Genomic DNA, 17,909 nt, shown 5'->3' on the forward strand with positions numbered 1-17,909 from the left:
AAAGGTTTATTTCATGAAATGTAATGGTAAATCACTGGCAACTTCAAGTGTACTTTTTTATATGACTCTCTCACCCGCAAAAAACTGCAAACCTACAGTATATTAGTATTGTGGGCTAAGGATTATTTCTATTTTTATTAAATCGTGATTTTTTTTTGTTTATTTATTTACTTTTTACCAATCTGAAAACCAAGCATGGAATTTCAGGCCTCCTCCAATAAGTGGGGCAACAATCTCACACCAGGTGATGAAATTCAATTACCATCAGTGAATTTAACTTGCTACTTAATTCTGTGCTTGATAAACCTTCCCTACTGACAGAGAAGGTGACCATAACACTTATCAAAAATGTTGCTGAAAATAAAATATTCCATTAGCTGTTTACTGTTAAATACACTATTTACCAATAATTGCCCCACACTTTAGCAATTTACAATTGATACTAGCAGGCGAACCCTAATATCGGGTATGTCCAGCATTGGCTTTGATCACCTCCTGCACCCTTTGAGGGAAGCTTTCTATCAATGTGTGCCAGTTATAATGGAATTTGTCTCCGTCAAAGCAGCACTGAGTTCAGTGACAGATCGAGGACGTGCTCTGGACCTCAATTGCTGTTCAATTCGTCCAACAGATGTTTGATGGGGATTGAGGTCAGGAATCTGCACAGGCCAGGGAAGTCGTCTAACATTCATCTCTTCATAAAATTCCAAAACAGCTGCAGCTTTCTGGCATAGGGCATTGTCATCTTGATAGTAACATGGGTCCGTTCCATAAAAACTCTGCAGTGTAGGTAACACCTGATTATCCAGAATATCAAAGTACTGAGATGACTTTTTACAATCTTGAGCAGGATAAAATAGAATTTCATATTGAAAAGAAGAACATGTGTAAGAAAGTTTTAAAGCGAAAAAAAGTTGAGTAGTAAACTGTGAACTGTAGACTAAAATACACAAACATTATTCAAAAAATTAAAGAGTTTGAGAACAGGAACCAAACCTTGGAGATTCAGTAACAAATTGTGAAGAAAACATTGATTGATTCAGCCAGAGAGGCATGTGGTGAGGTTGTCTGCAAGGATAGAAAAATCAGAACTCCATGGTGGACACAGGAAGTTAAAGAGGCAGTGGAGGAAAAGAAGAAAGCATATCAAAAGTTCCTGGCAAATAAGTCAGTTTGTGCTCTTAGAGAATAGAGAGACAAATGTAAGAGAGCTAAACAAAAGTCATGGGAAGACTTTGGTAAGAACATAGAAAATAAATATCAAGAAGGTAGCAAAACATTGAGGCTATTGAAAAGCTCAGAAATGGAGGAATGAGTGCTGTAAAAGAGATGATAAAGGTAATGAAAACTTGAGAAAAAGATATCCTTGATGTATGGAATAATTACTTCGAAAAATTGCTAAACAAAACAATCAATGACAGCACAATAGTAAAAAAATGCTCAACAGGCATGCAATCAGGAATACATATCTATACTTGGAGTAGAAAAAGCCATCAAAAGCCTGAAATGTGGAAAGGCAGCAGGAGTAGATGATATTCAAACCAGAAATGCTCAGGTATGGAAGTATAAAAGTATTACAGTGGCTGCACTGCATAATTCAGAAGGCCTGGACAGAGAGACGAATTCCAGATGATTGGAGGAGAGCTCTCATAGTACCCATATATAAAAAGGGAAGTAAAACTGAATATGAGAATTACAGAGGTATTTCTGTACTGAGTGTTCCTGGTGAGATTTATGCAGGTATACTTGAGAAATTAGATAGCATCAGTGGCAATATCACATTAAGAACGAGGATATTATGAAAGAACTTGACACTCTTAGCATCCGGGAATGTGTTAGCAGAGCTAATCTCAGGATTGGTCACTTAAACATAATGGGAAAGGAAAGATTAGCAAAACAAGTTTTCTTTACCAGGTTGGCAGGAAAAAGACCCATAGGAAGACAAGATATAGGTGGATTGATACAGTAAAATGTGCCTTAGAAGATAGAAATATAAGATTCGATAATGTTGGAGTCTTGACAGGTAACAGATTGATTTGGAGGAAAATTGTAGATAGGAAGTTAGTAATGATACAAGTTGTTCATGTAGACTATCATATCCTGTTTACCCTTGAGGGTACATATGAGGAATTTGATGATGAGCTGCCTTCACGGAACCATGGACAATGACCAGTGTTCCCACTCCAAACTAACTGAATGCATCCCACACCATAACTCCTCCACCAAACTTTACTGTGGTAACAAGCATTCACCAGGCTGCCTCCACACCCTGCCATCAGACTGGAAACAAGTGAACCTTGATTCAATGCTGCAGAGTACTGGTTTCTATTGGTCAATTGTCTAGCTCACACACTCTTTGCACCAGGCTAGACAAGCCGCCTTGTTCATTGTTGTGATGTTCGGTTTGTGTGCTGCTGCTCTTCCATGTAAACCCAGTAAATGGATTTTTTTTTTATTAAAATAATGAGCCAAAAGGCTTCAGTTCAGATGATTTACTTTACTTATATCAATTTATATAAATGATATAAGTAAAGTGAATATTAGATCCAGCATTATTTCAAAGCCAAATGTAGAAATAATAAAAGTTTCGTAAAAATAAGTTGACCAGAGAGCTTATGGGAATACACTCACCAACATTCATGAATTGCCTTAGTGTGGACTACTTAGAAACATAGGCTCCGTCCAAGCAACTATATATTCATTTACTATTAGTCCATTTTGATAAGGTTTCACTGGCCTGACATCTGTTTCCAACTGTTTGTTCTCCTCAGAGACCAGGCAGAAACTTTAACAGAGCAAAAACATTCGTTCAGTAATAAGAAACTCGAAATGTCGGAGAGCTGTATATTTCATAAGCAAACTCTCGGTCGCAGCATAAACGTATTTACTAAAATAAAGAGCCAAAAGGCTTCTTGAAAGTTTTGTAAAAATAAGTTGGCCAGAGAGCTTACAGGCATTCACAAGTTGCCTTAGCACAGACTATTTAGAAAAACACAGGCGCTGCCCAAACATCTATATATTCGCTTTCTATATTCAAAGCCTTTTGGTTCTTTATTTTAGTAAATACTTTTATGCACTGACTGAAAGTTCACTTATGAAAAATACACCTCTCTGACACTTCGAGTTCCTTAATACTGAACATGAGTTTTGCTCTCTTAAGGTTTCTGCCTGGTCTCAGAGGAGAACCAACCAGTTTGAAACAGCTGTCAGGCTGAAACATTATCAAAATGGACTAATAGAAAGTGAATATATAAACACTTGGGCAGGGCCTATGTTTTCTAAGTAGTCCATGCTAAGGCAACTCGTGAATATTGGTGAGTGTATTCCAGTAAATGGAGTTCTTTTCATACAGTATTAGTGCTCACCATAGTGTTAATGGTGCTCTGGAACTCATCATGGATGGTCTGTGCTGATTGTAGCCAGTTTTTGCATGCCATCTATTTTAACACCCTCCTGTTCCTGTCAGTCATTTTCAGCGGCTGCCCTGGGTGTTCTACTGAACCAGTGAAGTCAGAACATCTCCATTTGTTGACCACATCACCATCCATTGATTTTGGATGCTCCAGTTGAATGGCATGTATGGACATGCCACCAATGTGACAGCCCACAATGACACCTCTCTCAAAGTTGCTGAGTTCACATCACGTTGTCATACCATCTGTATTCAACTGCTACAATGAAATACTGTTTCCTACTATCTGTTTTTATGTTTTTATGTTATTAACAAACCTGGAAGGTGACATAACTTCAAATAACAGGGGTATGTCTAGACAATTATTGGTAGATAGTGTATGCACAAGCATGTCCATTTCTGGATAAATATGCCTGTACTAGTTTTGGACTCAAAGTGAAGACATCATAAATAAGGGTAAGTTTCTCAAGTAAAAAAAATTTCACACAAACTATGTATGCAATGAACTGGTATATACATCAGGATACAGCTAATACAATTCTTTACAAATGCTCTGAAAAATACCAGCTTATTAACTGATGGAAAACTCCAAACTATAGACTATCGTTAATGACAAAAACTGGTCAATTAGTATAAATTTTTTGAATAAATGCTTCTGTTGATTTTTATGATGTCCAAATAACATTTGAGACATATTAGTTATGAATACTAATTTTACTAATTTACCAAAACTTGCAAATGTCCTACGCTGAGACTCAAAGTGAAAGTCATTAATATGAGCAGGTTCAACAAATCCAGCAAGTGTGTTTTTCTCTGCTCGCTGCTGCTGTGTTTTGAAGGGATTCTGTGGGCCTACCTACAAGCAAAATAAATAATACTTTTTAAAGGAATGTTAAAATTATTGAATTCTTAAAAAAAAAAATTGAGAAATTTAAAGTTTCATAAGTTTATTTATTATTAGTATTATTTATTAATATTTTAAGAAAAAACTATTATGAATCGATAGTCATCATTAATTCCAATCAGTTAATTTTCTTGATATGTAAATGAGAATTTGTAAAACTAGAATTTTATCAGTAACAGAGAAATCATAAATGATACATGAAAATCCAATGATAAGATAGGGATAAGAGCTAGATTTTTCTCTCACAAGGCAATTGACTGAATGAAATAGTTTCCTCGTTGAAGTGGTGAGTTTAAGAGAAGGTATTACAGCTGGTGTGGATGAAGTATGGCCTCTCTTGATGGGCCCTTGGCTCTATGGATTTCTCGGATAATAATCATACTCAGCTGGCATTCTTACAGCATGGAAAGAAGCCTATATTAAATCCATTCCAAAGAAAAGAGATAAAAGCTACCTATCAAGCACTTATCACACTGTCCTCATCTGAATTTGCTAAGAAAAAAAAAATAAGAAAGGCATCACCAAATAACTTTTCACCATCTATAAGCCAGCTAATTAATCTTATGATTACCAACAGAGATTCTGACACTCTCTATACACAGTGGATCTGTTGCCAACATCATCAGAGAGGACTATGAAAAGATTTGATGAAACTCAGGTGGTAGCTCTTGACATTTCAATAGCATTTGATTGGTATGGCAAAAAGACCTACCTACCAACTCTCATGGAAGATAGCTTCTTTATTTCAGATTTTCCCACCACTGCTAGAGAGTATTCCAAAAGCACTGTATCACCAACCCTCCTTTTTCCTTTTCATTAACTTCCTCTCACTGATCTCAAATCATATCTACAGTTTCGCTAATGACAACATACTCCATTCTTTTCATTTGACAAGCCTTGCAGTGCACAAATATTCCAAGCTATATGATTATGCATAATCAATGCTTAAACACTGATGAGACCTTCTTGATATACTTTCAACTCAATATACTTGATATGATGACAAAAACCATGTCACTTCAATACTACCCAAAGCAAATACCATAAACAAATGACATTCATAGCCTTCTCTACCTCCAAAAAACTGTAAGCTTTTTTGTTTAAGACATTATTTCAACTCTGAACATTATAAATCCCAAATCTGCCTTGCCTTAGATTACTATTTCCACATTTAAAGTGAATGCACCAAAAACTACCCTAAAAATGCTTTACACTATCCAGAAGGAAATCTAGTTAATGATTCCCTCCTCCAAAGAATCACTTCAATCACTTTCTCATAGATTTCTGTTTCTGAATTATGAATGTTCTATAGATATTTTCATGAAAGCTATTTCACTTCAGTCAACTGGCTACCACTACAACCATTCCTCAAATTTTCAGCATTTCTTATCTTCTTTCATTCCATCAACCTCTGCTCTCTGGAGATCATCCTTTCAATATTTTCCCAAAGGACTGTAACCTGCAGTTATTCAAATAAACACATCAATATGTTTCTTATTTCTTCTTAATCCACAAATGGTACAGATGTGTAATAGGTTTTAATGTTCTCTCATGTATAAGAGTGATATATCAGTTTATAAATATATATATATATATATATTTATAAATATATATATATATATATATATATATTTATAAATATATATTATATATATATTTTTTTTTTAACAATCATAAAAACCTGATAATGACATGAACATTTCACCAAATGCATTAATTATCCCTGTTTTTGTTCACTACAATATGATGTGTTATTGTCCAGTAATCTTAAATTTTCTTTAGGTTAAATAAATCTAAATAAAATTTATTTATTTATTTTTATTTAATATGCCAGGAGCTTTTGATATTTTGCATATTAAATAAAAATAAATAAATAAATTTTATTTAGATTTAGCATATCAAAAGTTCCTGGCAAATAAGTCAGCTTGTACTCTTAGAGAATACAGAGACAAATGTAAGAAAGCTAAACATTGTGTACTAGCTAAACAAAAGTCATGGGAGAATTTTGGCAAGAACATAGAAAATAAATATCAAGAAGGTGGTAAGATATTCTGGAGGTTGTTGAAGAAGCTTAGAAATGGAGGAAAGAGTGCTGTAAAAGGAGTTAGAGATGATAAAGGTGACACATGACAACAGGAGAAAAAGATGTCCTTGAAGTATGGAGTAATTACTTCGAAAAATTGCTAAATGAAACAAGCAATAATAGCACAGTGGTAAAAAACACTCAACAGGTCTACAATCAGGAATACATATCCATACTTGAAGTAGAAAAAGCCATCAAAGGCTTGAAATGTGGAAAGGCAGCAGGAGTAGATGATATTCAACCAGAAAAGCTGAAGTATGGTGGCATAAAAGTCTTACAGTGGCTGCACTGCATAGTTCAGAATGCCTGGACAGAGGGACGAATTCCTGATGATTGGAGTAGAGCTCTCATAGTACCCATATATAAAAAGGGAAATAAAACTGAATGTGAGAATTACAAAGGTATTTCCCTACTAAATGTTCCTGGCAAGATCTATGCAAGTATACTTGAGAAACGATTGAGAAGAATTGTGGAAGAAAAGCTGGGTGAAGAACAAGCTGGATTCAGACCAAATAGAGGCTGTCAGGATCAGATCTTCGCTTTACGACAAATAGTGGAGTAAACATGGGAATATAACAAAGATCTGTATTTAAGTTTTGTCAATCTGGAAAAGGCATATGACAGGGTGCCAAGAGAGAAGCTATTCAATACACTACAGTTATATGGTGTCAATGGGGAATTATATCAAGCAATATTTAGTCTTTATTTGAGTTGTAAGTCAGCAATTAGAATTGAAGGAAGTAGAGGAAGATGGTTTAATGTTAAATCTTGTGCGATACAAGTTTTTATGTGCATGTGCCAGAAGTTTACAAATCGAGTTGCTGACATCCCGGCGCATGCCAAAAATTTACAAATCAAGATGCTGACATGCCAGGCAGTTTTTAATAGGGGAAAAATTAATAGAAAATTAATTTATTTATTTATAATATTATATTTATTTCTTTTTAAATAATTATTTATAATATTTTATTTATTTATAATATTTATTTATATATAAATTTATAATATTATTCAGCGTAAAACTGATTATTGTATTATTAAATTGATATTAATGATGTTTGGTTTGGAAGAAAAAAAAAAAAGGTAGCGAGAAAAATATTTATGCATTGTAACTCACCATAGAAGTCAGCTGAGCAGGAGAAGCAGCAGAAGGATGTCAACTTGTCAGAGAAATGCTTACTGTATTTACTCAAATATAACTTGCCCTGGTGTATAACTCATACCCGATTTTACTTTACGAAAAAAGACATTAAAAGGTTTTGCATATCCCTCCCACACAAAAAATGTTGAAACATTTTCACATCGAGGCGATAGTAACTCGCTCCCCGTGGTAACAACATGCCCTCCCCAACAGCCATTATACTGCAGATGCAAGAAAAACAAATAGTTTTATTGTATCTCTGAATAAGGTACAAGGGCTTTTGCAGTTTGTGTAATATATTTCTCAACAAATAGTGCGATTCATTAGTTAGCGCCGTTTTTATTCCAGCTGTCTCTAATTGCACTATTATTGTTTCCTCCCACGGAAACTATGCTATGTAGACTCAAGCAAAACCATATGTTGCACCGAAACACAGTATCTAACTAAAAACTATTGTCCAATTTTTCAATTACATGAAATAAGTGTTTGTTTTATTGCATTTGAAATTCTTGATGTCATTACGCATTACGACCACAATTAGATCACAAAGGCTAACTTCAAATAAAATTCTACCACGAATTGAAACATGCCATATAATTATGGTGACCATATGTCCTTTATTTCACTGCTCTGTCCTTTAGATTTATTTTTTTTCTAAAATGGCCATTTTGTCCTTTATTTTGTGAATTGAAATAGTAAATTGAATATTGATGCCACCATATTCAAAGATGCAATTCATAAATTTTACTAAACCTGCATTGATTATTTAAATAATTGGGTCAGCTGTTTCGTGGAAATGGAAGTATTTAAATGGATCCTACTACAAGAAATCCCTCTGTGGGCGAAGATCAAGAAAAGTGTTTTGTTCATTTCAAGTCACTGGAACTTAAATATAAATGATGGCGAACCATTTAAAGTTTTGTGTATTAAAAGTTATGCCACCAGTGAAAAGATCGAAGAATGGCAACAAAATGATGAGTCCTGCCGACATTGATGGGTTGAAAATTTTTAAATATTTTGCAGATAAACATGTAGCTTTTAAAAACATTTTAAAAATCATTGAATTTTGCTTATGTCTCCCTGGATCTAAAGCCCCCAATGAACGAATATTTTCATTAGTGAACAATATGTGGACCAGTGAAAAAACCTAGTTAAACATCGAAACATTGAAAACATGCATTTATACCAAATGGAACTTTGACATGAATTGAATACAGTTTTATGAATTTTTAAAACACAAACCTGATTTATTAAAAAAAAAGTCCATTCTTGTGAAAAGTATCAAAATTAATTTTTTTAAGTAATAATGATTGTTTAAAATGCTATGCATATGCTTATATTTTACAATAAAGATTATAAAGCTTTTTATTTTTAGTGAAACAAATAAACACAACCTTTTTTTTTATTATTATGAAACAATTTCTGATTTGTCCTTTATTTTCTACAAAAAAATATGGTCACTGTACATGTAATGTGTGTGGGAGTTCGCCTGCAAACTCAAACAAGCAGGAATAAAATTCAACCAAGGGTTGAAACTTTGTGCGAGTTGAGCCTGCCAGTAATGAGAGGTTCCGTCGGAATGATAAACGACACCCCGTCGTGAATGTGTTAAAACTAAGAAATATATAGTGAATGTTGTTATGACAGTTTCAGATGTTATGGAATTCAGTTGAAGAGAATTAGCATTTCAACTCAACAATTGTCGGTTGTCTTTGGGTCGCACGATCTTTTGTTAATACTGCACCAATCATATGCACATCTTCATAGCTGCTCTCTCGTGTAAAACAAAATTTAACATGTACGTATTGTAATAATTAAAAAAAGTTGAATAATTTATAAGCATATAAAAGGATATTACCTGTAAATCAATATGCCAGCAAAATTCTCGGACACGCCACCTCTGGCACGCATGCCATAGGTTCGCCATCTATGGTATAGGGTGTTAAGAGCATGATCTGAGAGGCCTCGATACAAAATTAATAACGGAAAAAACTCACGTACAAAAATTATTTAATAGTATAATTTTCGCCTGTGTCACAAGCATCTTCAGTACATTAAGCTCAAATTAAACAATAACTGACAATTCCAAAAAGCGCCACCTAAGTAGCTGGTGTAAGATAACTTAAAAGGTCAATAACTTTCCTAAAAATAAAAAAAAAATAAAATAAATAAATAAATACAATAAAAAGTTAGGAAAGATTAGCTGATTTGTAAAGTACTATCTCCCATAAAGGGGACAGACGTAAGCTGTCGGATCTGCTTAAGTTAGGAGAATGAAGTAGAGTTTCTTTATAAAGGCGTTCCACGAGAAACTGACTTTTGTGAACATAACTCTTGTCTTTTTCCAATGAACTTTGTGTCTAGTGAAGATGGCATGTTCTGCAAGTCCAGACTTTTCAGGTTTAAAGTATTCAATATAAGATTGGTGTTCTTCTAGCCGAATAGAGGCAGATCTTCCTGTTTGTCCGAAATAAGATAATCCTCAAGAGCACAGAATCTGGTAGACACCTGGATGATTAAGATGTGGAAGCTTGTCCTTAGGAGAAGTGAGAAAGGTAGAGATTTTTCTAAACGGTCGAAAGGCAACAAAAATATTCAGTGGTTTTAAAACTTTTGCTATACGTTCACTGATGCCTTGTACATAAGGGATAGTAATGCACATTATTTCTTCTGTGTTTGAAGAGTTCTTTTGATGAAGCAATTCTTATAACCATTAGATAGAAAGGAAGAAGTTATATATTGTAGTTCTTTCTGTAAAAGATCGTCTGAAGAACAAAAGGAGTGGGCACGATGAACCAGTGTTTTAATAGTTCCTGCCTTTTGACTGGGATGGTGATGAGATTCCGCATGGATATAATGGCCTGTATGAGTCTTCTTTCTATAAACTGAGAAATGTAGGTTACCATCTGGTTGGCGAAGAATTAGAAGATCTAAAAAGGCTAACTGCCTTTTGGAATTGTCAGTTATTGTTTAATTTGAGCTTAATGTACTGAAGATGCTTGTGACACACAGGCAAAAATTACACTATTAAATAATCTTTGTACGTGAGCTTTTTCCGTTATTAATTTTGTATCGATATGTCTACTCACGGTATACCTCTTTTAAAACTTATCTGAGAGGCCTGCTTCACCAAAATTGTCAAATTTTGTTAAATTATTAAATTTTATCTGGTAATAGTATCAAAAGATGTATCCATTATCAAGGTACCCAATCACCTTACCTCTAATGGGGTAGAGTGATCATGCAGTTTTATCCTGGAAGATTGCTATGTGGAATTTTCAGTTAAAGCATGTGTGCGTGTGTGCGCACACACACACAGAGAGGAGAGAAAGAGAGAGAAATACAAAGCCGATTATTATGGCAATTTAGGATGCAGCTTGGAACAGTGACATGGCATAAGAAACTGCAAGCAAAGGATGTTAACAAGAAGGAAACAGTATAAGTGTATAACTAGGTCAGGTGATAAATCAAGTATAAGTTAAATGGATCAGTAGTATCATTAAGTAGGAGCTGCCATCAAAATAAAAAAATAAATAATTATTTATTTTCTTAAATGTGTGGTTTTTTAAATAAAATATACTGGAAAAATTTTTGAAGATGTGCAACAGTTTAAAAAACATTCACAGATGAACCGCTAAGTCTAGAAATATCGAAAAAATTAAGAAAAAGTTAGGTATGTCATGAATGCATAAAATATATGTAGATACTAGTCTATTTTATCATTTACCATAATTTATACACATACCTATTATAAAAAAAATTAAAATTTATCAAAACTTATGCACACAAACACTTACAGACTGTACATGGCCATTTGCAGCCGAGAGAAACGTAGCCAACGTAAAGATGCAATATTAAATCATAACTGCATAAAATTAACAGTTATTAATTAGTAACATTTCAATTAATTAACATAAAAATATAAAAAATAACGATTCATTCATTAGTGTATAGACTAGACTACCAGAGAAGCAATTGCATTCATTGCACTAGTCTACCAGAAAGCAATCATATTGCTGCTTCTTTGTTATCAATGCATGAATTGTTATACCTGTAAATAAATAAATATGAATTTCTTTTTCACATTATTTATTAATTTTTGATGTCTAGTATTATTAATACATATAACATCTAGAGTGTTTTTATCTATTAAGACAATATTGATGCAGGTACTGACAGACATACAATTCATCTTATAAACAGATTATATAAACTTATGATATCAATAAATACACTATCTACCAATAATCGTCTGGACACTTTAGCAATTTACAACTGATACAAAAGAGTGAAGAATACAAGGAGAGATCTGAGAGACAGGCAATAGTTAATAAAGATTCTGCAGGATGACTTAAATACATTGATAAAGTGAACAAAAGATCAGTGCCAGTTTAATGTGGCACAGTGTAAAGTGGATAAACTGAAAGAGTAGACAAAATAGCTCAAAGGATCACTTTGATACTGAAAAAAAAAAAAAATCCTGAAAGTTAAGGGAAGTATCATTATTGTACACCCCTTGAGGGTACATGGCAGGAATTTGATGATGATGATGATAATAATTAATTTCCTGATATTTACCCCCAAGGGATGTTCAACCTACTATGACAGCACTACAAGATTAAGTTTACATTATTATTAAACTCCTATCAACAATTTCCCTGCAAATTAATCATCTATTACTTGCCAGCACTCTCATTTTCTTACCTGACATCTTGGTATCAAACACCTATTGTGCTAACCTATCCTCACTATTTAAGTGGCTATACCACCTTATATTAACTTTGCTCACACATTCTTGAATGCAAACAATGTCAAGTTCCATTCTAATATCTTCATTTTTAATATGATTCTGCCATCGATACTATCTGTTCACTTCCCTAATTTTTCTCAGAACCCTCATATCTGTGGTCTCTAATCTTCGATCAAGTGCTTCCTTTCTAACCCAACTCTAAGACATAACTTAAAACTGGCTTGAACACCATCTCATATACTGCTAGTTTGGCGTTTTGGCTAATTTCTCTCCTTTCCCACATAAATTTATTCAACTGGCTCCTCACAATACCAGATTTGCTTATTCTGTTGTCTGTTTTCAAATATAATTTTCCAACTTCACTAAAAAAACTGTGCCTAAATAGCTGAAATGTTTTCTTGTTCTATAGGTTTTCCACCAAGAATGCAGCTGAATTTTCAACATTCATCCTATTTTCATAGTCTGTCTTTTTATTGCTGATTTTCATGCCAAATTTGTCACAGCTGTTATGTTATTTAGTTACAGAACCACTGACACCTCCACTGGGTGTATTTAGCAATAAAACATCTGGAAAGGAAAGAACTAAGTTTGATATCTGTGATTCTAATATCAAGTTTAATGTCATTTTCTCACAAAATGTGATGTCATTATTATGTGATTTCTCACATAATGATGATTAAGAGTGTAGATAATGTGCATACCTGTCCTACACCTGATTTTACATCAAACCATATTTCTATATTTCCTTCAATTCTAACCACTGACTTACAACTTAAATATATATTGCTGCATAATGTTCTATTTATCCCATATAATTATAGTATTTTCAAAAGTTTTTCTCTGGGCACCTTTTCAAATGTCTTTTCCAGATCTATAAACCTTTAGTACAGATCCTTGTTATATTCCCATGATTTCTCAACTAATTTTCATAAAGTTAATATCTGATCTTCGCAACTTCTATCTGGCATGCACTCAGCTTGTTCACAATTTTTCTTAACTTCTTTTCTTACCTAGAACAATAAGTAGCAAATTCCTCTGTAGTTCTGACATTCAGATTTATTCCTTCTTTTACAGATGAAAACTGTGACAGCTCTACTTCAACAATCTGGAATTCAACCTTCTGACCAGGTCCTCTGAATTATGCAGTATAGCCATGGCAAACTTTTATACCTCCATACTTAAGCATTTCTGGTTGAATATCACCTACTCCATCTGCCTTTCCACATTTTAAGTTTTGATGGCTTTTCCTACCTCAAGTACTGAAGTGAAAAAAAACCATCAAAATTTTCCACTACTGTGACCTGCTTATTTCATTTTTAACACTCTTTCCAAGTAATTACTCCAGACATCTAGGATATCTTTATCTTCAGTTTTCATGTCACCATTACCATCTTTGATTCCTTTTACATTACTCTTTCTTCCATTTCTAATCTTTTTCAACAACCTCCAGAACATTTTGCCACCTTCCTGACATTTATTTCTATATTCTTACTGAAGTCTTTCCGTGACTTTTATTTATCTACTTTTACACATAGCTTAGTTTTCTTATGGTTTTCTTCTAGGGTATCTGCAACTTGTTTGCTTTATCAGGACTGCTTCTTTAACATAAGTGTCTGCAAGGATGTTCTAATTTTAGATCTTTACAAGGACAACATTTTCCATTTATTTTGTGTCAGCTGCCTGCTCTAATGACTCAGTGGGACCATAGTCACAAATAAGTTTCATTGTTGAATTTCCCAATTTTAAAGTTTGTTCACATAACTCTACCTTGAAACTGTCTTCCAATAAAGAAGTTTATCCTCATGTTTGGTGTTGAACACAATTGCTACTCTTTGCTTTCTTGATCATTATTGCCCAAATATAACATCCCATACTTATTACTTAATAAGATCTCACCTGTTTTGGTCTAGTCTCAGTAGTATCACTTATTTATTAAAAACAACACACGTAAGTCCACAGTAATAACTTTAATTAATAAATAAAGTAGATATTTCATACTAAAAATAATAGTACATCTCAGTGTTACAAACAGATAGGAATAAAATACAATTAACGAATATTCGGTGGATCACCTATTAAAATACGTTGTCGTGAGCTAGGAAATGAAAGAAACGAATAAATAATTAATATTTAAGATAATTAGTTTTTTAATGATTACATAAAATAAAAGTCTCCCAGATCTTCGAGAGAGAGAGAGGCAATCATTTCGATTTAAATTCGGTCGGTGTAAAAAAGCTTCACAACTTTCTTTAAAGAGGCGTTCATATTTGAACCTGCATCTATGAAGTAGAATAGCTTTATCCCACTGGATATTATGGGTAGTGGTAATGCTGTGTTGTGCTAGACCAGACTTCTGAGGTTTGTTGTAATCAATATAATATTGATGTTCTTTAATTCTTTTTTCCACAGAACAGCCAGTTTGTCCAAAATAAGAAACATCGCATTCACAAGGAATTTTGTAAACGCCAGCCAAAGACAGAGATGACAGTTTATCTTTTGTAGAAGGCAATAAGGAAGAAATTTTGTTGATAGGAATATAAGTGGGAATCAATTGGTACTTTTTTAAAATTCTACCTATAGGTTCTGAGATTCCTGGAATGTAGGGGATTGGAACTCTGCAAACTGTTGAAGAAACCTTGGTTATTGGAACATAAGATTCAATTATCTGTTGGATTTGATTAGGGTGGTAATTATTAGATACCGTTAACTTTTTAATGATGGAAAGTTCTTGTTGTAAGATTTCTGAAGAAGAGCAAACTTTATGTGCCTATTAATTAGAGATTTAAGAATGCCAAATTTTTGAGATGTATGGTGAGCAGACATTTTATGAATGTATCTGCCAGTAAATGTGGGCTTTCGAAAAACGCTTGTAGATAAGGTACCAGAGGAAATTCGAGTAAGCAGGATGTCCAAAAATGATAAAGTACCAGAATTTTCCTTTTCCATGGTGAATTGGATACGAGGATGAAGGCTATTTATCTGTTGTAGAAAGGAGGAAAGCTCATCTTCAGTATGTGACCAAATGGCAAAAACATCATCGACATAACGATACCAAAGAGATGATTGAGGGTGAATGGATGAAAACATAGTCTCTTCGAATTGTTTCAAAAAAGAGTTAGCCAAAGGTGGAGACAAAGGACTACCCATGGCAGTACCTTCAACTTGTTTGTAGAACTTGTTTTTCCACCTGAATGGATGACAAATTCGAAAATTTTTGTGATATCTGGAGGGTAATCTTCATATAATAAATCGACTGTGTCGGCTAATGGGATATTGGTAAACAGAGTTACAATGTCAAAACTGGCTAACAACTCAAAATCCTTGATTTTTTCCAGGAAATCTGTTGAATTTTTTATATAGGATCTTCCAGTGAGAGCACTGAAAGAACGAGACAAGACTTTTTTTTTCAGGAAATTTGTTGAATTTTTTATGTAGGATCTTGAATGTCCAGTGAGAGCACTTAAAGAATGAGACAAGACTTTTGTAATTCGGTAAGTAGTCCTTTGTCTCCACCTTTGGCTAACTATTTTTTGAAACAATTCGAAGAGACTATGTTTTCATCCATTCACCCTCTTTAAAGAAAGTTGTGAAGCTTTTTTTACACCGACCGAATTTAAATCGAAATTATTGCCTCTCTCTCTCTCGAAGATCTGGGAGACTTTTATTTTATGTAATCATTAAAAAACTAATAATCTTAAATATTAATTATTTATTCATTTCTTTCATTTCCTAGTTTGCGACAACATTGTATTTTAATAGGTGATCCACCGAATATTCGTTACTTGTATTCTATTCCTATCTGTTTGTAACAGTGAAGATGTACTATTATTTTTAGTACGAAATATCTACCTTATTTATTAATTAAAGTTATTACTGTGGACTTACGTATTGTTTTTAATAATTATACTATGCCACAGGTCCCTCTAAAAATAAGAATCATTATCCTTCACGGGGAAGACCTTACTAAACAAACAGGAAGACTAGGAAAACTATCAGATTTACAAGGTAAACTTCGAGCATGGATTTCCTTCCTCAAAAAATGTCGTGATACCTACATTTGCTAGGTTTAAAGAAACAATTCGGTCTCCTGGAGCCCACTCTATTTATATTCGTGCGAGTTTCTCCTTAATTCATAACCAACTTCATACTGCCAAAAAAGAATTAGCTTCTAATATCAAGTCTATTTCGGATCTCGAAGAAGAAATTTCAACTATTCTTAATGATGAATTACTAAATATTGTTCTTCGCTTAATATTTCATTCTTCGACTTGGGGAACAAGTCGAAACCACAAGGACTCATATCTGGTAAATACAGATGGTGTCCCAATACTTCCCATTGCCACCTGTCCAACATCTTTATCACCAATTGTGACACATGACACTGTGCATTGTCGTGCAACAAACTCGGTGGAGAACCTGTGAAAAAAAATGTGGCTGCTTTCTCCTTAAAGCCGGATGCAAATTGTGCTCCAGAAATTGTTGACAGTACTGTAAGTTAACAGTTTGCCCTTAGGACACAGCACAATAAAGAATGACACCTTGAGCATCATAAGCAACTATGATCATGACTTTGACAGATTCCTGATAAGTTTTTTCAGACAGGGTGATCCTGAATGGCAGCATTCATTGAATTGTCTCTTCAGTTCATAAGTTTCATCAATGGCTACAATATAATTCACTTCACTTCATTGTTCCAGATGGAGGCCAGCAACCGCATATCTGTGCCATTTTTGCATGTCAGTAAAGTGATGTGGAACCCAATGAGCTGAAATTTTGTGCATACCAAGTCTCTCTTTTAGGATCTGCCCAACATTTTGGTGTTTTATTCCAGTTTTCTGGGATAACTGGCATACAATCCATCGCTGATCAACTGCAAGGAGTCCCCGAGCAAGTTCAGCATATTCATCTGAAATGGTATGTCATCCTGCAAAGCAATTATCATCGGGTGATCTTGTCCTGTACAAAACTGATCCATATGGCAGGGCACTGTCACCACAGGCTTCCCTATGGCCATAATAACAGTCACTCACAATTTTACTTCATGCAACCTGGACTTTGATCTAGAATCATTGCTTAATCTTGTGAACATACATTAGAGAATTGTACAGAGATGTTGACTTTAACCATTGCTCCATAACAAGTACACTTGTTAGAATGGGCTGTTGCCTTATGCACATGTATTGTACATACAGCATCTCTATCTGTCAAGAGTAACATCTAAGTTACCAATTATGTTTCCCGACAGTGTTGCCACTACTTTACTTATAATCCTCACATATTTTTATATTATATGTATTTATTTATTTTATATCATATTTATTATTATTAAAATGATTTTAATACTACCACGTCTTGACCTGCTGTGCACAAATTTGATTGCCTGAGTTTCTTTGGGTTGGAAAGTGGTAGAGAAGATCCAAAGAAAAGTGACCAAGATGCTAACAGGTCTGGTGAATACTCCCAATAAGTAGAGACTGAAGGTGTGGTTTACAAAGTTTATATGACATGAGTTACCAAAGAGGTTTTATAAGAGATGGAAAAGAAATGTTTATCAACACAGACAAGTAGAGAGAGAGAGAACAACTTCTGCCAGGAGAGTGGTAAATTAATGGAATAGGT

At 34.0% G+C, this 17,909-nt stretch overlaps 1 protein-coding gene across 1 annotated transcript in view; it reads right to left on the reverse strand.

The window, feature by feature from the left end:
* LOC150094187 (pre-mRNA-processing factor 17) overlaps positions 1 to 17,909 on the reverse strand; it is a 181,293-nt gene that overhangs the window by 147,615 nt on the left and 15,769 nt on the right. Inside the window, exon 3 of the mRNA XM_090412418.1 lies at positions 4,139 to 4,268. Coding sequence (XP_090268544.1) covers positions 4,139 to 4,268 — 130 coding nt within the window. The remainder of the gene's footprint in view (positions 1 to 4,138; positions 4,269 to 17,909) is intronic.

The sequence above is a fragment of the Typopeltis vanoorti genome, chromosome 22 (assembly GCF_054136105.1).
Source record: "Typopeltis vanoorti isolate ZY-2024b chromosome 22, IOZ_Tvanoo_1.0, whole genome shotgun sequence".
NCBI classification, from domain to species: domain Eukaryota; kingdom Metazoa; phylum Arthropoda; class Arachnida; order Uropygi; family Thelyphonidae; genus Typopeltis; species Typopeltis vanoorti.